The sequence below is a fragment of the Propithecus coquereli genome, unplaced genomic scaffold, assembly GCF_000956105.1.
Source record: "Propithecus coquereli isolate 6110/MARCELLA unplaced genomic scaffold, Pcoq_1.0 Scaffold77, whole genome shotgun sequence".
Lineage (NCBI taxonomy): Eukaryota > Metazoa > Chordata > Mammalia > Primates > Indriidae > Propithecus > Propithecus coquereli.
In genome coordinates, this window is record NW_012153840.1 from 5892924 (window position 1) to 5914556 (window position 21633).

Below are 21633 nucleotides of genomic sequence, written 5' to 3' on the forward strand. Positions count from 1 at the left end.
GGGTCTCGCTCTTGCTCAGGCTGGTCTCAAACTCCTGAGCTCAAACAATCCGCCCGCCTTGGCCTCCCAGAGTGCTAGGATTACAGGCGTGAACCACCACGTCCGGCCTATATCAGAATCTTGATCCACGCACTACAAATGCAGCCAAAGAAATGTCTATTAGAAGTACCCTGAGAGAAAATGAACCAAGAAAAAATCCTAAAATTCTTTGTTACTTCTCAGTTAAGATACATTATTATTTTTTTCTTGTCAATACTGTATTAGGATATATCATTTATTAATAAAATGCCAATGACTTTTATAAAGTTAATCCAAGAGTTGTTCTTTAACATGTGAAAGGAAACCTCGTTACCCCACTATTCCAAAATAGCAGTAGCCCAAACTAAACAGAATCTACCTATGATACTTGGGAATAATAGCTGGAAAGGAAGCAATAAAGACTTTCCCAAGGCAGACAAGCTCCCCACAGTTCATACGTGCAATGAGCGTGGCCTACCCAGAACTGGCCGCCTCTGTCTAGAGGCCAAGAACCCACAGCTCTCATCTCAGAAGGGGGTCACCTACCGGCAATGGCCTGTACAGCCACACGCAGAAATCCCCGCACTTCCCCTTTCTCACTGACAATGGCCACCCTGTGGATCAGGGGCACAGGGTACAGCAGATTGCTCAGGTAAACAAATGCCCTAGAGATAGAAACCAGGAGACAAACGTCAGAGCATCCCACGGAGAGAGAAGTTGGCTTTCAGATTCACTAAGAATATCTTCATGAAACTTTGTGCTGGCTTCTGGGCCTTGTCTTAAGATCACCTCTCAGCTTTATATTCTCAGATTGCCTCCACCTGCTTTTTCAGCAGAGAATACATGAACAAATGCACACACTTGGCAAAGCAGCTGACAAAGACCAACTTACACCAAATTACTCTATAAAAATTACTACTGTGGGTAGAAGAGTAACAATTGGAAATAGACTTTCAAGAAACTGCTCTATGAAAACTGCTGGGGGATGGCTGTAGGGTAGCAGGGAGAAGCCCGTTTAAGAGATTTTAACTTAAGGAATTATGAAGAGGTTTTATTTTGATTTTCCCATTGGATAAAACAGAAACCAGGAGACAAAAAAGGCAGGAAATGTGACTGAAATACAGTTAATAACTCTAAAAGAAATTTCACATCACAGCATTGTGGGTCTTTATTTTTACTCTACGAAAGGACTATTCTCTTCAGGCAGGGAGACTGACAAGGTGAGGGAAGCAGACACATATGGGCGGAAGGCTGTGCAGCCAGAAATTTCTGAGTGGTGGGCTTGGAGAAAGACGACTCTGGGCATCAAGATAAAGGCTAAGGGAGAAGACGACAGCTGCCCCCTAAAGGGTTTACTTTGCTCCTAGAGTCCAAAACTTAATCTATAAATGTATAAATAAAAGGTAAGTTACAGATCCAACACTTTATATTTCAAACAAACAAAACAAGCAAAGTCCTATAACATTTATACTTTTTTTCTTCTTTCCTTATTTTGTAGCTATTGATTTTTTTTTAAGCAAAGTGATCACAAAGCTTAACAGCGTTCATTTCAATTAGTGGAAGGGAAATAGAATCTAGTTCCTACTGTTACTCCTACCTTCCCACTTGGTATATGCTGATCTTTGAACATAAGGCAAAAGACAAAGAGTAAACACTTGTATCAAGAAATCAAACATAACTAAATGTGACACACATGCCTGTCTGCTGCTTTTCCTGCTCTGAAATCTACTTTAAAACAAAGGTAAGAAGGAGGATGGAGTGGATATTTGGGATTTCAACTCAACATAATGAAAGTTCTAGAAACAGACAAAATATACCACAGAAAAACAAATGTTAATAAAACTTTGAGAATGAAATATGAATGAACAGTAAAACAAAAATAACTGCAACAGAACATTAAATTAGATCAAATGATATCTACTTCCCTTTCAGTCTGCTCCAAAGTGGGAGGAGGAACAAGGCTAAGGAACAGGGTTAAAGCTTTGGTGCACAAAAATTTAAAATGAAAAGTCTCCTAAAAAGGATTATAAACAAGACCATCAAATACTAACTACCACAACAGGGTTTAAAAGACTAAGAATTTGGCATAAGCTATTAACATCACACACAGACCACTCTCCTCTTCCTGGCTTTCCAGCCAGACTTGCCCACTTCCAATGCCTGGACTGTAGAAGGCTCACTGCACATGTCCCCTGCCAGGAGTCTTCTCTGCACTCACTGCCCATGTCATGCCTTTGATTTCACATCTTCAGGTCTGATCTCAGATACTACTCTCTCATAACAGGCCCCCCAGTGTTATGATCTCAGCAACACACACAATTCTGTCATCACTGTTGTAATTTACATTTATTTGTGTGATTATTTATGTCCGTGTTATCCACCAACTGTAAGTCTGTAAGGGTAGGAATTATGTCTGGTGGTTGTTTTTTTTTTTTTTTGAGACACAGTTTTGCTCTAGTCTTGCCCAGGCTAGAGCACAGCGTGACGATCATTGCTCACTACAATCTCAAGCTCCTGGGCTCAAGTGATCCCCCCGCCTCAGCCTCCCCAGGAGCTGGGACTTCAAGTGCACGCCACCACGCCTGGCTAATTTTTTCTAGTTTTTGTAGAGACAGGGTCTCACTCTTGCTCAGGCCGGTCTGAAACTCCGAACCTCAAACGATCCTCCTGCCTCAGCCCCCTAGAGTGCTAGGATTATAGGCATGAGCCATCACACCCAGCCCATTTCTGGTTTTGCTTACCACTGTCTGCAGAGGGCTTGGCATACAGTAAATACACTCAATAAACATCTCGTAAGTAAACGTCTATGTGCATTAGGAAACAGGAAAATGATCTATCTGCTATCCTTAAGCAGATTTTCCAGAAAAATGGGTTACACCAGAAGCAGAGAAGTAAATCCATCCAACTTTATAGTAAGTTAATTTTTCAAAGCCATACTCATGATGGATATTAACTATTTAGGACACACTGAGATTCCTAACTATATCTAATTTGTTATCTTAAAAATAGCTATGTGAAAATAGGAGTTACTGCTTTTTTAAGAAAGCTTATCATATTCACACACACATTACAATACAGTACTGTTTGAGCACGCACTAAATACGAGAATTTCCTTTCTGCCTATGGCAATGGCCATTCCAAATGTGGAAGATTGAAGGCATTATTGTAGATTTCCCTTTTTAGGAAAGAGAATTCTATGATTCTATGGCAGATGCAGGGGCATCAGCTCTGTGACTATACAATCACACGCTCACAAGACAGCTCCTTGTCAAGTTACCAGATCAGAACATAGGCCTTAGCCCCAAATCAGTACTGTATAAAAGTTCTCTCCTGAAGCTTTTTAAACTGGAATTTTCCTAATTACTCTGCATTTTTGTGAGTCCTTATACTTTGACCTAGCAGACTGAAGGAGAGCAGGGATGAGAGAAGGGAAGATGTAAAGGACATATTAGCAGAAAGTTCTGTGAAGTTACATTAAAAAGAGAAACAAATCTGTCAACATAAAGATAAGAAAAATCAGTGTAATTATGGTGATATTTACAGAAAGAATGTCAGTCAAGGTACTCAGAGAGGCCACAGAATAACCATCCTTTGCCCCCTTTCAACCCAGAAAACTAGATTAAATATTTTACATTCATCACAAATTATGATGGATGCTTCATAACATCCCACCATGCCATAAGAGAACAGCTAAAGGGACAAGCTCTTTTAATTTTCATACAAAGATTCACCAGAGGCAGCCACAGCCAAGAAACAAATCTACAAATGGAATTTCATAAGAAATTGGAAATTTTTACAAGTGCATTTTATTACAATTACATGCCAGTAGGGGAAATTCAATCCTGTGAATCACAAAAACAGGAAAGAAGTTACTCCTCTTACACATACGATGACGACTAACAACTGAGAGATGTTGATTTATTATATATTTTGTTTGTAGAGGAGAAATGTAGTCAAGGGCAACAGTGGAGAGCTATTCCTCACTTCACTGATTGCTATGATTTTACCTCTTCCCCCAATCTCCTGGCAAGGCAAAGTTAGTTCTAGAACCTGGGAACCTAAACAAATGGAAAGGTCAATTCCTGAGCCACAGCTCCCTAAATATTTTATGTGAAAATCAAAGTACAATTGATTGCTTTATACCTATACTTATATCTGATATAATTAAAAGGAATAAAACTAGAGAGAAAATAATACATACATCTTAAGCCAGTTAATTTCCACATTAAGTGGGATTCTGACTCAAGTTTCCATACAACTAATTCCAAATACAAATGCTTCTTAGTAGAAGTCTTAACCAGGATATTCATTTTTCTTTTCTTTTTTTTTGAGACAGAGTCTTGCTTTGTTTCCCGGGCTAGAGTGAGTGCGTGGCGTCAGCCTAGCTCACAGCAACCTCGAACTACTGGGCTCAAGCAATCCTTCTGCCTCAGCCTCCCGGGTAGCTGGGACTACAGGCACGCGTCACCATGCCGGGCTAATTTTTTCTATTTTCAGTTGTTTGGCTAATTTCTTTCTATTTATAGTAGAGACGGGGTCTCGCTCTTGCTCAGGCTGGTCTCGAACTCCTGAGCTCAAACAATCCGCCCGCCTCGGCCTCCCAGAGTGCTAGGATTACAGACGTGAGCCACCGCGCCCAGCCAGAATATTCATTTTTCTAGTGTAGATGACAGAATATGAAAGATGAAAAAGATCTTTGAGATTCTTTTTTTCTGCCTATTTTACACTTGAGAACCCAACAGACCTCAGTTTAAGCTGCTTGTCCTAAGTTACTGGCAGAGATGGCCCAGGATCCAAGGCTTCTCCTCATAATTAGGCAGGTTCTCGTCATCGTGCTACATAAGATGAAGCTGCTGCCTACCCCTCAGCGTGCGGAGGTGTAGAGCACGTGCGAACAGCTTTGGAAGCTGTGCAACTGCCACTGGAACCAAGTTTATGGCCAGAATCTGGGTTCTAACTTCCACCCCTCTTAGAATTGTATGGAAATGTGCTGAAGGACACAGCCATAAAATAAAAAAGCATTATTATCCCATTATTTGTACATAACTTTCTCAATTTAAATATAAATCAGCTTCTCTGAAATTCTAAGCATCTAATCGTGGTGCGACATCAGTACAAAACACTCATAGCTATATAATCCATTTATGTTTAATCATGGAAAACCTGAATTCTAAATGCCCCTTTGCCACTGTAAAACTCAGAGACTAATGTTATGACCCAAAGTCGTAATCAAGGCTTTCATTTCTCTCAAAAAAGCTTTCCTTTTCCCCCTTTCCATAACAGTGATCATCTTCTAGTTATGATGCTCCCACCAGGTGACCAACACCACACTTTGAGCTAAATTTTAGAATCTATGTCTCTACTGGGTCAGGAGACTCACTGTACTTTAATTTTTAACTGGCACTTATTCCCTTATTTTTAAAGGGTTTCTACAATATGTGTTTCTAATGTACCATTACAGTTAAATTTAGTACTTTAAAACCTGGACATACTTTTTGGTTAACCCAATGAGTACTCCATTGTCAAACTTATAATTAAAATTACTTCAGCATGAAGACTGGATGTAGACAAAGACAACAGTACCAGGAACATGTGCATGGAGAGTTCTGCAACACTGGCAGAAGGACGCACAAACTGAGAGCAGAGACAATGCCTCAGTTTGGTGAACCAATCTTAATACAAAGCAGTTTCATGCAGCACTGAACAAATATTCATTGTTGATAGTGTCAATAGATGACTTTCCAACATTCAGTATTATAAAGCTTATAAGTAAAATTTTAGCAGACACCAAAGACCTACAGATAGGCTCAGTGAAACTGGCCAAATAAAGGCATCTTTTTAAAATTAATTAATTTATTGATTTGTTTTTTTGGTTTTTTTTTCTTGTAGAGACAGAGTCTCATTTTGTTGCCCAGGCTGGAGTGCAGTGGCACAATCACAGCTCACTGCAGCCTCGAACTCTTGACTTCAAGTGATCCTCCCTCCTGCCTCAGCCTCTTGAGTAGCTGGGACTACAGGCACGTGCCACTACACTCAGCTAATTTTTAAAATTTTTTGTAGAGACAGGGTCTCACTCTGTTGCCCAGGCTGGTCTCAAACTCCTGGCCTCAAGTGATCCTCCCACCTTGGCCTCCCAAAATGCTGGGATTACAGGCATGACCCACAGCACCTGTTTTATTAGACAAAGGAGAAACTTGACTTTGCTGATTCTTTTTAGGCCTTAGTAGACCAAGCAAAAAATAAACCCAACACTACTCCTAACTCCACTTAAGTCCTCTGATTCCTGTAGTGCCACAAATTCTTTAGCCTGACCTTGCACTTGCTCTGCTCCCTTTATCATGTTATCCCCACATGCTTCCTCAATCATATTCCTTTAAAAAGGAAACATCTAGACTACAATACCAATGTTGAACTCATTATGTTTGATTCTTAGCTTTAATTACTTTCTCCTTTGGGGTTTCCTCCTTCAGAACAAAATTATTGGGCAATTTAAGACAAGGGGTCCTCCACGAAGAGTCTTTACACATTACTGTATGTTGGGCTGAGTAGACTGAGTACTGAGTACCTTATAAACAACGCCTGTGAGCTCTCTGTAGCCAGACTGCCATTTATAAAGAACTTGAAGTACTGGTGAACTTGGGACAGAGTGTTCATGAATTGAATTGGCTAAAGTAAGATTATCCAAACCTGCACAAAGAGGCCTTTAGATCAAGAGCTGGTCCCTTTTTGCCTTTCTCACAATAACCTCACCAACCTTCCCACTAAAATGAACCAAGGGGATCGGTCGTAAAACGGGTCATGCCCGTCACTGAAGAGATCTGATCCCTCCTCCGTCCCTGCGTCAGAGCCGGTGTCATCCACGAATGCCTCATCATCAAAATCCTCCATCTCATCGTGCTGCTCGTCAGCCAGCTCAGTGATGTCGGAATCGGCCGTGGAAAAAGTGGGGGAGGGTGTGCGGTCGGCAAGGCGCTCATTCACACAGCCGTGGAAAATGGGGGAGCTAGACACCACGTAAGATGACGATTAACACAGCCAGGGAGAGAGGAATAGTTGGTTAAACAGGAAGCTATAGGTGCCAAAAGGACAGAATCCACTGGGGAATCAACACAATAAAAGCAAATGGAAAAGGAAAACGATAAAATAAACATAATCATCTGGATCAGATGAAAGGGAACAGGGCAAGTTGAAAAAGTTAAGCAAGGATTGATCCTTAGACTAAGAAAAGCAAAGGAAATACATCAGTAGACCATCCCAGGTAAATATTGTGCTATAAAATGCTTATATTCTCCAGTTTGCACAAAAGATTATCATCCAGGCCTCAAAGGAGCCACTCAAGATTAAGGTGAAATAACAAGGCTTCCAATCTTTATTTAAATTCTCATGTCATCTCGAAGCAGAAAACAAAATGGATGAAATGGTATATGCCAAAGCAGCACGTGCTTTTCTTGGGTAAGATGTGTTTGGCCAGTTCATCTCTTTAAAAAAAAACTATTTTACTATCAGAGTAGCGTGGAAAAGATTTACTTCATTTCCACAAAATACTATGACTTCAGCAACTCCTTTTTACCTAGTACCTTTAAAAAAACATCACAGGGTTTTTGCAATTGCAAAACAATTCAAATTCTGAAATCATTAAGCTCAAACTTAAATTTCCCCTGCTTTAAAAATTCTAAACCTTTAAGAACTTGACTCAATATGGACTCACAAGGCCAAGCACAGTGGCTCACACCTATAATGCCAGCACTTTGGGAGGCCAAGGCAGGAGAATCACTTGAGCCCAGGAGTTTGAGACCAGCCTGGGCAACAGAGTAAGACCCTGTCTCTATAAAAAATTTAAAAATTGCCTGGAGTGGTAGCACACACCTATAGTCCCAGCACTTTGGGAGACTGAGGCAGGTGGATCGCTTGAGCCTACGAGTGTGAGGCTACAGTGAGCTATAGTCATGCCACTGCACTCCAGCCTGGGAAACAGAGAGAGACCCCATCTCTTAAAAAAAAAAAAAAAATGGACTCACAGAGGCACTACTTGTTTTCATTAAATGTTGGAAATGATCTATACATGAACGAGGCTCAAGGGGACTAACAAAGTGTGCAATTAGTTCACCCTTGGCAGTGACTAAAGTGGGATGAATTGCTTAAAAAAAAGTTGAAGACAAAAAAGATTGCAGTCTGACAAGCCATACTATGATTTTAAACTGTGCAGGATACAGACATAGGTTTCCTTTTTCCTTTAAATCTACCTTTTATTTTATTGTTATTTCTCTTTAGAAATAACAAGCAATCCTCCTGCCTCAGCCTCCCAAAGTGCTGGGATCACAGGCATGAGCCACTGTGCCTGGCCTTTTAAAGCTATATTAATCAACTGTAAAATATTTTGTGAGTAAATTGAGAGCCAGGGAAGACTGTTAGGTTGAAAGTTTGAGACTCAAGACAAATATGCCTGTTGAATAAAACAAAAAGGAAATATACCAAATAACATAGTGGTTGTATGTGAGTAGGGAAGATTATAGACAGGGCTTTTTTATATTAATCAACTGTAAAATATTTTGTGAGTAAATTGAGAGCCAGGGAAGACTGTTAGGTTGAAAGTTTGAGACTCAAAACAAATATGCCTGTTGAATAAAACAAAAAGGAAATATACCAAATAACACAGTGGTTGTATGTGAGTAGGGAAGATTATAGACAGGGCTTTTTTATATTCCTTTCTTTTTTTTTTTTTTTTTTTTTTGAGACAGAGTCTCGCTTTTGTTGCCCGGGCTAGAGTGAGTGCCGTGGGGTCAGCCTGGCTCACAGCAACCTCAAACTCCCGGGCTCAAGCGATCCTCCTGCCTCAGCCTCCCGAGTAGCTGGGACTACAGGCATGCGCCACCATGCCCGGCTAATTTTTTCTATATATTTTTAGTTGTCCAATTAATTTCTTTCTATTTTTAGTAGAGATGGGGTCTTGCTCTTGCTCAGGCTGGTTTCGAACTCCTGAGCTCAAACAATCCGCCCGCCTCGGCCTCCCAGAGAGCTAGGATTACAAGCGTGAGCCACCGCGTCTGGCTATACTCCTTTCTTTTAACTTTTTATAATACCTGCTGAGATTTTAAACAATTATAAGTATTTATTATTTAAAAAGAAGACATCAACAAAATTATCACATACCTCCCCACAAGTTTGAACCAGTGGAACCGATCGTAGAACGGATCGCTGCCAGTTACAGTGGTGTCGCTTTCGTCTTGGGCACTGGAGGCCATCTCCCCTGCCCTGTCGTACATCTCTCGCATCAAATCTAGCCTCTGCCTATTTAGTAAACATAAGGTGCACTGGGTTAATATCATGAGATTGCATTAAAATTGTGCTTTGGAATCATCTTCCATGCAAATTTTTTTTAAAAAAGAAGCTGCCTCTACCATTTAATGTTATTTAAAAAGAATGAAGGCCAAACTTACAGAAACCAAAATAGCATCCAAAGTGTCTAAGTCTAGAAACAGCCACCAAAAGTCAAGAATGGCAACCTGTCCCCACCAGTCATGACAGTCACAGGGGAAATGTAGTTCAACGGCACATGACATCTCAAATACACTGAGACAGTGGGAAGTATGTCATCACACTAAATGTGAAGGGAGCTGTGTTATAACTTCCCTGTTTATTATTGATCATCGCAAGGTCCAGAACAGAAAAGATGAGTAATTTCTAGATCCAAGGCAGAAATAAATATGGAATGGGAACATTTAAAATATAAAAGAGAGTCTATGGAGGGTAAATTTACATATGTACGAATGTCAAAGGTGTTTGAGGCGTAGGATTCATTCGCTTAAAAGAAAATGGATGCATGTTAGTATTACTGGCCAACAAAAGCATTAAGAAAGTACAGAAAAGGAAACAACAGTGGCTGGTCCGAGTGCAATGGTCTTTACAACTAATGGATCACAGCTAGTTATAGATTTCATTCTTCCTTCTCTACTCCCACGGCTTCACTTGACTAGCCTTTAAAAAAAGAAGAAAAGCAAGCAACAGAGAGGAGAGTTTGAGGGAATCCACGTGAGCAATTCATTATTATTTCCTAAATAAAACAATCAGCTTTTATGAATGTTTTCATACTTGAGTTTCTCCAAAGACCAATAATGTGTTGCTCCATTCTTCAGATCCTGGACTTCTACGGCCACCACTGTACGAGGGAAAGGCCTGTCCTCATGAGTTTTTTCCATCTCAGTGGGAAGTAATTCAGGAGGCAAAGGGGAGTACAACGTGTCAGTCAGCAATACGAACTGAAACTGCACCTGAATGGAAAGAAGCGACAAATGGTTTTCAGCAAGTAAGCTTCACAGATGAGGGAACGGAATCATGCCCAATAGTAAAGAAAGAGGTCAAACATGTACTATTTGCTCAACAAATAGCTTGTGACTAACTGAAAACAATGGCCACCTATACAGTAATCATAGGAATAATCCTAATTTCAAATTCAGCTATTTACATACTTTATTTTCCTAGCCTAGCAAACTAAAATCTCAATAAATATATTAGAGTTGACTGAATGAAGACTTTTGTGGATCTTATACAAGAGACAAAAAGGGCTGGTGCAGTTGGCTCATGCCCATAATCCTAGCACTTTGGGAGGCCTACATGGGAGGATCACTTGAGCCCAGGAGGTTGCAGTGAGCCATGATGATGCCACTGCATGTCAACCAGGCAACACAATGAGACCTTGTCTCAAAAAAAAAAAAAAAAAAAAAAAGGAAAGAAAAGAGACCAAAACGTGGACGCAAGAATGCATCTGTAATCCCTTAGTAATGAAGGAGGAGGGAAACACATCAAGGTTTTCCATTTCAAATTCAGAGATTACAACTACTACTCTTAAAAGTGTTTACTGTACAGTAAGTACTTTGCATGCATCATGTCATTTATTTCTCACTCCCACCTTATATTTTCACCAATATTAATTAAATGCTAGGTACAGCAGTAAAAAACAAAAAAAGACAGAGTTACTGCTTTTAGTCTACTTGAGGAAGGGAGTAATTAAAAATAATAACAAAATGACAAGGACTGCTGAGATTATGAGTAAAGAAGACATCTTATTCTCAGTTTAGAGAACTAGAATATATCCCTAGGAGAAGATAATGTATTTCCCCAAAGTCAGGCAGTTTGTGCTCTTACCTACTATACAATATAGTCTCCCATTGTAATCTCAGCAGTTAAGAGATTGTTAAACAGTGGGGACATACAGAAGGCTGAATCTAAGAGGTTTGGTGTGAAGTTCTGGTAATAATTAAAAAAACAGATAACATTCATTGTCTTTTACCAGTCCCCAGCGCAATTTTATTTTTTTCAAGACAGGGCCTCATTCTGTTGCCTAGGTTGGAGTGCAGTGGCATGATCATAGCTCACTGTAATCTCAAACTCCTGGGCTCAAGGGATCCTCCCACCTCAGCCCCCTGACTAGCTTGGACAACAGGTGTGTGCCACCATGCCCAGCTATTTTTTTTTTTTTATATTTTTTCATAGATCTGGGATCGCTATGTCTTGCCCAGGTTGGTCTCAAACTCCTGGCCTTAAGCACTCCTCCCACCTCAGCCTCTCAAAGTGCTGGGATTATAAGCGTGCACCACCATGCCCAGTCTCCCCAGCACTATTTTAAGTGCTTTCTGTGTGTTTTATTCACACTTTCATTTCTTACAATATCCTTTGGTGGCAGTCACTGTTGCTAAGCCCATTTTGCAGACGGTGGCATAGATGCACAGAGCTATCAGAGTCAATGCAACTCGCAGAGGTGGGGTTCCACCCTGGACTGCCTGGCTACAGAGCACACACACTTGTGCACTGTACAACAGTGCCTCTCAGACCCTAGAAGAGGAGCAAATTAGTAGCAAAAGGGCACATAGGACTTAGAGGCACAAACTTAATGGTAGAAAACTAAAAGAAAATTAAGACTTTTTAGAAACCCAAGAGAAGCATTTTTCTACTACTATGTTTCTCTAGCTCCTGTCAGGAATACAGTCTCTTCATCTATAAAATAAGCTAGAAAACATCTATTTTTAGGAAATGTTTATTTAATAAAAATTTAATTAGTTCCTACTATGATCCGGGCATATATATTAAATAAAAGCATATATAAAGCAGTTTTATTTCACAAAGCAGCTGAGTTCCCCCAAGGGAAAGGTTAGTTCAAGGTGAGAGCCCAGATGCACCCATGGCAGGCTCAGCTTTGCCTCCCAATCGCCCATGTTCTCGTCTCCTCCATACCTTCTTCTTCAGTTCCACGCTGATGGCATTGGCCTCCTTTAGGTACACAGCATTGCCCCAGAGTAAGTCCCTTAATGAAGTAAACTGGTGAGACTTCCATTTCCGGAAGGCCCACTGGGCCAACTCAAATTCATGCTGTGTCCAAGGAACTGAAAGAGCAAATGAAGCATGTTTAATGGTGATCTCATAACTACACACACATCGCACCCCTCCCTCTACCTTATCTCTTTTATCAAGTTGAGGTATTTTCCCATTTCTTTCCATTCAGTTGCTTTTGTTTTTCTTCTTTTTAGTAAAGCTTACTGATTCTGTTGATTTTATGAAAGCAATATACATATTTCAGAAAACCTAAAAAATCCTACTCCTGTATTTCTTTAAAATGGTATATCAAAGAAACAGATTTCTCTTCCTTTTTTAAAAAAAGATATAATTATACTGTGTGGCCATAATAAAAATAACACCCTTGATCCCTGGTATACTGTACAACTTCACATATTTCTTTTTTTTCTTTCTAGTACAGGGGGGAAAGGTCTTATTTCACTTAGTTAAAAATAAAGAATTCAGTACATAAATTAAGAGTTTCTTCAAAGTTAATGTAAAGCCTTGAGATTACTAAGAAGTTGGAAAAGAAGGTGGAAAAAGGAAGTGTGATGAACATTCACACTATATTATAAGGCAATAATTAACAACGAAAGCCCTAATTCAGCTAAGAAATCCTGGAAAACTTAGGCTAGCATAATTAAGCAATGTGATTAGAAATATGCCAGAAATGGCTTTGAAATACACTGATACATTCCAAAGTCCTCACTGGCAAATCTCTCATACAAACCAGCAAATCAAACAGACTATCTTAATAAAAATTAAGCTCTATGTTTATTTATAACAGATATATGAACTTCATATGCACAGAAATATTGGACAGTACACGTAAAACTTCCTGAGAGATTTCTATGAAGACTGTGCTCAGCAACCTTGTGAAGTTCTAAGGAACATCATCAGCCCCACACCCACCTCATAAAATATAGTCTCGATTCTCAGCACTGAGCATCTTTCAAATCATCTTTAAATTGGCTCAGTAAAATGTTGATAAATGGTATGGCCAACCATGAGGAATCTAGCTTTAGATACAGAAAAAGGACTAATCTGATAACAAAGATTCAAAAGATACACATGGGAAGGTTGTGGTCTCTAGATTTCACCTTCTTCCTCCTCTTCTTCCTCTTCAGTTGTCTCTGCAGCTAGGGATCTGGTCTCGACCTGCTTCTGCAAGGCCTGCAATTTACTCTCATAGTCCTGAATGAAAAGAAAGGAGATAACATGTAGGAGAGAGAAGAAATAAGAGGGAGGAAAAGAGAAATGGAAGGAATATTGAGGGAAGTAGAGAAAGCAAAGGACAAAGAAAAGAGAGGCAGAAGAGGAAACAATTATGAAAAGATAGACATACAGAGAAATGTTCAGGGAATAAAACCACAAAACACACAAGATATAACAGGTAAAAGCTAAAAAGAAAAAAGTTTTTCACGTTTCTACTCCCTTAAAGACTCAAGAATTCTTTATTTGAGCTGTGGTATGAAAAGGGGGGATGTTGATGGGAAAAATATATTCATCACTTAAATATTAAAATACGTTTAAGTAATATATCTTACTCATCAAGGAATTCCAGAGAAAAACAATATTGAAAAAGTAAATTCACCAGTATCACCAAAGTCCCACCTATCTGTTTGGAAGGCGAAAAAAATTAGGATTGTAGACTCTGAAACTCCCTGTGGGTGAAAAATTACTATCTTTGCAGTGGTAGGATGAGTTTAGCCTACAGGTAACCAAAAATCTCAGAGTTAAAATAATTTATAGGGCCGGGCGCGGTGGCTCACGCCTGTAATCCTAGCACTCTGGGAGGCCGAGGCGGGCGGATTGTTTGAGCTCATGAGTTCGAAACCAGCCTGAGCAAGAGCGAGACCCCGTCTCTACTAAAAATAGAAAGAAATTAATCGGACAACTAAAACTATATAGAAAAAATTAGCCGGGCATGGTGGCATATGCCTGTAGTCCCAGCTACTCGAGAGGCTGAGGCAGTAGGATCGCTTGAGCCCAGGAGTTTGAGGTTGCTGTGAGCTAGGCTGATGCCACGGCACTTACTCTAGCCCGGGCAAAAGAGTGAGACTCTGTCTCCAAAAAAAAAAAAAAATAATTTATAGACTGCATTTAGTTAAGCAAGAAAGACACTTTATTTTAAATATACGATTATAATATAAAATGGATTACTATGATACAAATCAGATTTATCCTTCATTTTTCCATTTACTCCATGCATTTTCAATAAGGGGAATACCACCCCCAAAGGCACCATAAATGGTTCTCAGGGGATAAAAAAACTTACTCTTTTTACATATAAAGCACAGATATATATACAGTATACAAACAGATAATAGTATATATGAGGTATTAAAATATCATGGTGGGGAGACTATGGAACAATTATCTAAAAAGGCTCCTTAAGGTGTTAAAGGAAAAAAGCCCAATTTTTAACTAAAATTAAACAAGCATGGTTAGGAAAAAAGACTTTCACATAATAAAATACTAAATTATAGTATAACCATAGCATTTTAAGATCTACCGCCAGGGTTTCCTGTTTCCTTTCGTTCCTTAGCAGTGACCCAATTACAGGCTGTCATGAGACAGAGGGTTTAGGTATGACCATGCACTGTTTTCTCTTCTTTCCTTTTTTTCTTTTTTTAATTTTTTAAGCACTTGATCATATAAACAGATGCATGCACTGTTTTCACACAGAGTTCTCCAAGTCACACATCAAACATTCCATGCATCGCAAAGCACTGCTGAAAGCCTCCTTAGCAAATCCCATTACAAAAGGAGCTCCAGATGGCAGTGCTCAGAGGGATGCCAACATTCTCTAAGGTTCTGGTCATTTATCAGTTAGCCTCACAAAGGAAGTGTTCATTCTTTAGTGGGGCTGGCAGTTACCAAGGCGAAGAACCAGCAACACAGCTTTATGAGATTATCTAAACACACTTTTTAAGATACTATGTACTGCAGCAAAAGAAAGAAAAATTAAACTAGCAGGCAAAATACTTGGGTTTGGGTCCTGGCACCCATTCTTACTAGCTTTCTAATTCCAGGAAAGTTAAATCCTCTCTAAACCTCACTTTCTTCATCTTTAAACAAAGATTTTAGCATTTGATCTTCCTACCACACACGACTGCAGAAAGGACTATAAACCATTTAAAAAACATGAAAGTCTTCCTAAATGGTAACACACTATCAAAAATGACAGGAAATGTTTTTAAAAAGCATATTTTTCTAAGCATACCTGGCACCCAGATCTTGGTTTCTAAATATACTATTGCCCAATAAATGGAACCAGGGATCCTTGAGAAAATGGCTGATTCAAGGTTTGGAGCAAGGAAAGTACAAGGTAAGCCCATAGTATTTCGTGCCAGAAAAGATGGAAGAACTCAAAGACTGCTGGGGCCATTTCAAAAGGACACAGGCTTCCACTGGCTAATAAATTGGAAAAACCACAGAAAAAGAATACAGCACATTGAGTATACAAAGAATCCATGAGTTCATAGTGAATACAGCACATCGAACATAGAAAGAATCCATGAGTTCATACTGATACTGAAAGAAGAAAAAAAAAAGGGGGAAACTCTTCTTTTAAAAAATAAGCTAGCTAATTGCTGGGCACAGTGAGAAGCATCTGTAGTCCAGCTACTCGTTAGGCTGAGGATCAATCACTTGAATCCAGGAGTTCAAGGCTGCAGTGCCCTATGATGGTGCCTGTGAACAGCAGCTGCACTCCTGCCTGGGCAATATAGCAAGACTCTGTCTCAAAAAAAAAAAAAAAAAAGCTAGAAGGAATAACAAATGGAAAATTGCCATATTGCAACCCCAGATGCACTAACTGAATCAGGCAAGAATCATTAATAAGTGCCAAAATAATTGGGTGAAAGATGAATGAGAAAGAGAATATTCACACGATCCAAAGTCCACCCCCAGATACCTATTAATAAGAAGGGAAATGATACATTTACAATGGAGAGAGCTGGGAAACATCACATTAACCAAATTTATTAAACTTTAACATCAATAATAGGACATATTGACTTTTTATGTCTACTGATGTGATGCATTGGGAAGTGCACAATGTTACCTTTATAGCATGTTTACCAAAAATGTTTAATCTACGTTTAATCTTGAGGAAACAACCAGACAAATCAGAATGTGGCCTACACTCTCCAAAAATACCAGTGTAATGAAAGATAAAAAACATCATGTCCAAGTAAATGCAAAAACCTTGATTGGATCTTGGATTAAAGCACACATGCACACACACACTCTCACACTCTTTTTTTATATTTTTGAAATAATTAGGGAAATCTGAAAATGAACTGTGTATTATGTAACACTAAAATCAGTATTAAATTTCTTGGATGGGATAGTGGTATTAAGGGAATATCCTTGATTTTAGGAGATAAACGTGGCAGTATTTGGGGTAAACTGTTATGGTATCTGCAACTTTCAAATGTTTCAGAAAAATATATAAATGTGGGTATACAAAGGTTTATTGAACTATTTTTTTTCCCCAGACAGCGTCTCACTCTGTCACCCAGGCTAGAGTGCAGAGGCACAATCACAGCTCACTGCAACTTCAAACTCCTGAGCTCAAGCAATCCTCCTGGCTCAGCCTCTAGAGTAGCTAGGACTACAGGTGCACACAACACCATGGCACGCACACCACCATGTCCAGCCAATTTTTCTTCTATTCTTTTTTCTTTTTGGTAGAGATGAGGTCTTGCTATGTTGCCCAGGCTGGTCTCGAACTCCTGGGCTTAAGCAATTTACCTCAGCCTCCCAAAGTGCTAGGATCACAGATGTGAGCCACAGAGCCCAGCCATTGTACTATTTTTTCAGCTTCTCTCTAGATTTGGAATGTCTCAAAATAAAACATTGGGGAATGGGAAGTTTTTTTCCCCGTATAAAAACAATATATTGTATGGAATTCTTTCATCAAAAAGAGAAAGGCTGCTGGTATACCAAAAAGTCATCAGGTGGAACAAATATTAATCTTTCACCTTGAGGATTTCTTCAAGATTAAGTTCACAAGCTAGTCAAAGTAAAAATGAACACAAAATCCTTAGACTCTGACAGTCAAGGTATGAGGATGACCTTCCCAACAGTTCCTGTTGTGCTTTAGTGACAATAAAATTGATTATAAAAGACTTCCCATAGCCCCATGGACCTAAAAACTTTGACTACATTGTGACCAGCAACTGGTAGTCCAAATATCAACACCATTTCTTAAATCCGCCCCCTGCCCAAACCAGGTCACTTAGCTTCCAACAAGGACACTTTGTTTGTCACCATTTCATACTACAAATGGTTAAAGATTTAGATACTATTGTTCTGTTCATTTCATGGGGAAAACCAGGATAATTACGGAACGCACACTAAAAAATAATATATTTTTTAGTAGTCATTTCTGTTTACATAATAAAAAGTCCTAACTAGTTCAAAATATGCCCCATATTTATAAAGGTACAACACTGGCTGTTTCCTCTTATAGAATATTCTCTTCTCTCTTCTACCTTACCTACCTTTGTTTTTAGTCTTACTTTGTGTCAGGCACTGTTCTGTTTTTTTTTTCTTTTGAGACAGAGTCTCTTCTCCATCACCCAGACTAGAGTGGGGTGGTGTCATCATAGCTCACTGCAACTTCACACTCCGGGCTCACGTGATCCTCCTGCCTCAGCTTCCCAAGTAGCTGGGCCTATAGGCACAAGCCACCAAGCCCAGCTAATTTTTTCTGTTTTTAGTAGAGATGGGGTCTCGATCTTGCTCAGGCTGGTCTCAAACTCCTGAGCTCAAGCAATCCTCCCGCCTCAGCCTCCCAGAGTGCTAGGATTACAGGTGTGAGCTACCGCGCCCAGCCTAACACGGATTATTTTAAGCTTCCCAATAACCTTATAAAGATAGTACTATAGTTAACCTCCTGTTAAAGAGGAAGAAAAAGGCTTAAAGAAACTGAGTACCTTTCCAGAGACCACAGAGTTAAGCAAGTGGTGGTAGAAATGGGACTTGAACCCAGGCAATCCAGAACATGGTTTACTTTGTTTTGTTTTGTTTTTGAGGCACGGTCTTGCTTTGTTTTCCAGGTTAGAGTGCAGTGGTATCAACATAGCTCACCGCAACCTCAAAGGATCCTCCCACCTCAGGCTCCTAAAGTGCTAAGATCATAGATGTGAGCCACTGCGCCTGGCCCGGAGCATGCTTCCTAAACCATTATCCATCCATCCCTCCATTCAACAAAAACTTTTTGTGCCCCTACTTTGTGTCAGATGCCAGGAATAATTAGTGGTCAATATGACAAAGGCCCCACTAGCAAGGGAGAGAGAGAAGATAAAGAGTAAACAAAGTATACACTATGATTTCACTAGAGAGGACTACTATGAAGAAAGATAAAGAAAGGTAAGATTAAGGGTTAATAGAGAAAAGAGAGAAACAGGAGGAGGACTTTTAGATTAGGTGGTCTGGGAAGGTCTAAACAAGCATGCTAAGTCTTTGGTGGGGGATTATTCTAATCTAATAATACCAACAGCAAGTTCAAAAGTCCTGAGACAGAACTGGAGCCCTGGGCTGGGCACAGTGGCTCACGCCTGTAATCCCAGCACTTTATGAGGCTGAGGTAGGAGGATCGCTTGTGGCCAGGAGTTCAACACCAGCCTGGGTACAATAACGAGACCCCTGTCTCTAAAAAAAAAAAAAAAAAAAATTTAGCTGGGCATGGCGGCATGTATCTGTAGTCCTAGCTATTTGGGAGGCTGAGGCAGGAGGATCACTTCAGTCAAGGAGTTTGAGGCTGCAGTGAGCTATGATCACACCACAGCATACCAGCCTGGGTGACAGAGAAAGACCTTGTCCCTAAAAATAAAAAAATAATTTTTTTAAAAAAGAAAGAAGCCCTGTGTGTTTCAGGAAAAGCAAGAAAACTTGTGTGGGTGAAACGGCAGAGAGAGGAGAAGGGTAGGAGATGCAGTTGAGGTAGTCAGGTTATGGACAGCTTTACAGACCACAGTAAGGAGTGTGGATTTGATTCTAAGGGAAGCCACTGGGTGGTTTAGAGCTGAGAAGTGATATGGTCTAGTAGTATATGTTTTAAAAACACCACTCTGTGGGGGTTGGGAGGAACTCTGGAAGTGAGGAGAATAGGCACAAGGCTATCACAGCAGCATCAGAGGGAGACAGTGGCAGCCTGGACCAGGGGCTGGCAGCAAACATGATGAAAAGAGATGGAGTTGGGATATGTTTTACAGGCAGTGGAAACTGGACCTACTAATGATCTGATCATGAGATGTAAGGAAAAAGGAGAAAATAAGGATGACTAGGACATTTGGCCTGAGCTAGTTGCCCCAGTTTAAATGTGAGATGCCTGTTTACTACCTGGATGTGAGGTCACAGTTATATGTCTGCATCTAGAGCTCAGCGCGGAGGCCCAGGCTGGACAGAGTGTGTCTGAGAGTCAGCAGAGAGGCAAGACAGGTCAGGGGGTTGTGGATGGACTCCCTCCCCAAGACTGGACCTGGCTCCCCTACTTAGCAGGTGTGTGACTCTGGGAAGTATGTAAAATGAGAGTAATAATACCTACCTCACAGAAGAGGGGTGTTGTGAGAATGCAATGAGTCAATACATGTAAAAGGTTTATATGTGTTAACACATGCTCAATAGACGAGTTATTATCTTCATCATCATCGGTGTAAAACTGGGAGGTAAAGCTGCAGAAATGCATGAGATCACCTGGGGGAATGGAGAGGGATATAGAAATAGCCAAGGTCTGTGGCCACAGAGACCATAAGGAGCAGCTAGTGAGGCTGGAGGAAAACAGGAAGCCAGAAGAAAGTGTCCCAAGAAGTAAAGAACAAGCAACCTTGTCAAATACCAGAGAGATTCAGTGAGATGAGAACTGAGAAACACCTCTGAATTTGTCACCATGGAGATCTCTGGTGACAAAGTGGCTTTGGTGGTGATGTGGGACTAGGAGTCCTACTAGATGCGTGCAAGCACGAATGAGGATAGGAAAAAAATAAAAAGAATGGGAGGTAGACAAGTGGGAAATAGTAAGTACAGACAACTTCTGAAACCGGTGAAATGAAGACATGTTTGTATGTTGGCAGAAACAATCCAGGAGAGAAAATGAGGTAGTAAAAGAGAAGAGAAGGAGGTAAGTGAGCAAGTTCTTGAGATGGCACAGAATGCAGGGAAAGAGGGCCGGGCTAAGACAGTTCATCCACCAACAGGAGGGAAGGCCGCGTATGGGTCTGGGTGCATCATGGGGGCATGCAGAACTAGAAGAGAAAGTTTTATTCTCATTGCTTCTTTTTTCCTCAGTGAAACAAAAAGACTATCCATTAGCTAGGAGCAAGAAGCTGCTTTTCATTCCCAGAGGCACGTGTTATAACCTTTCAGAGCACCTGTATTTCACCCCCACGGCACTTGTCACCAATGTACTAAATAACTACTGGTGTGGCTGTTTGTCTAACAGCTATCTCCCCCACAACTCCGTGAACTTCACCAGGCCAGGGACCGTTTGTTTGTCACTCAACAACTGATCCCCAGCATCGGGCACATATCTGTCTTCTAGATCAAACACACAGTCACACACTGATGTTCTAGCTCAAAGTTCTACATCAGGGGTTAGCAAACTACGGCCTGCAGGCTAGACCTAGCCCACCACCTGTTTTTGTAAATATAGTTGTTTTTTTGTTTGTTTGTTTTTTGAGACAGAGTCTTGCTCTGTTGCCCAGGCTAGAGTGCTATGGTGTCAGCCTAGCTCACAGCAACCTCAAACTCCTGGGCTCAAGTGATCCTCCTGCCTCAGCCTCCTGAGTAGCTGGGACTACAGGCACATACTACCACACCTGGGTATTTTTTTTCTCTTTTTAGTTGCCTGGCTCATTTCTTTCTACCCTTAGTAGAAACAGGGTCTCACTCTTGCTGAAGCTGGTCTCGAACTCCTGACCTCAAGCAATCCTCCCACCTCGGCCTCCCAGAGTGCTAGGATTAAAGGTGGTAAATATAATTTTATTAGAATGCAAACACCCTTGTTTTGGCATATTGTTTACTGCTGCTTTCCTGCTACAACAGCAGAGTTGAGTAGTTTTGACAGAGACCATATGGCCTGTAAAGCCTAAAATATTTACTACCTTTTACAGGAAATGCTTACTTTGAAATCAATGGTTCTCAAAGGTGGTTGCTGGACCAGCAGCAGCATCAGTATCACCTGGAAACTTATCAGAGATGCAAATTATCAGGTCTCACCCCAGACCTAGTGAATCAGAAACGCTAAGCGTGGGCTCAGCAGTCTGTACTCTCACA

At 40.4% G+C, this 21633-nt stretch overlaps 1 protein-coding gene across 1 annotated transcript in view; it reads right to left on the reverse strand.

Annotated features, from left to right (window-relative positions):
* Window positions 1–21633, reverse strand: part of KIF1B (kinesin family member 1B) — a 169925-nt gene that overhangs the window by 37585 nt on the left and 110707 nt on the right. Inside the window, exons 20-24 of the mRNA XM_012662500.1 lie at window positions 13446–13539; window positions 12247–12395; window positions 10108–10286; window positions 9169–9306; window positions 565–683 (exon numbers count right to left, since the gene is read on the reverse strand). Coding sequence (XP_012517954.1) covers window positions 565–683; window positions 9169–9306; window positions 10108–10286; window positions 12247–12395; window positions 13446–13539 — 679 coding nt within the window. The remainder of the gene's footprint in view (window positions 1–564; window positions 684–9168; window positions 9307–10107; window positions 10287–12246; window positions 12396–13445; window positions 13540–21633) is intronic.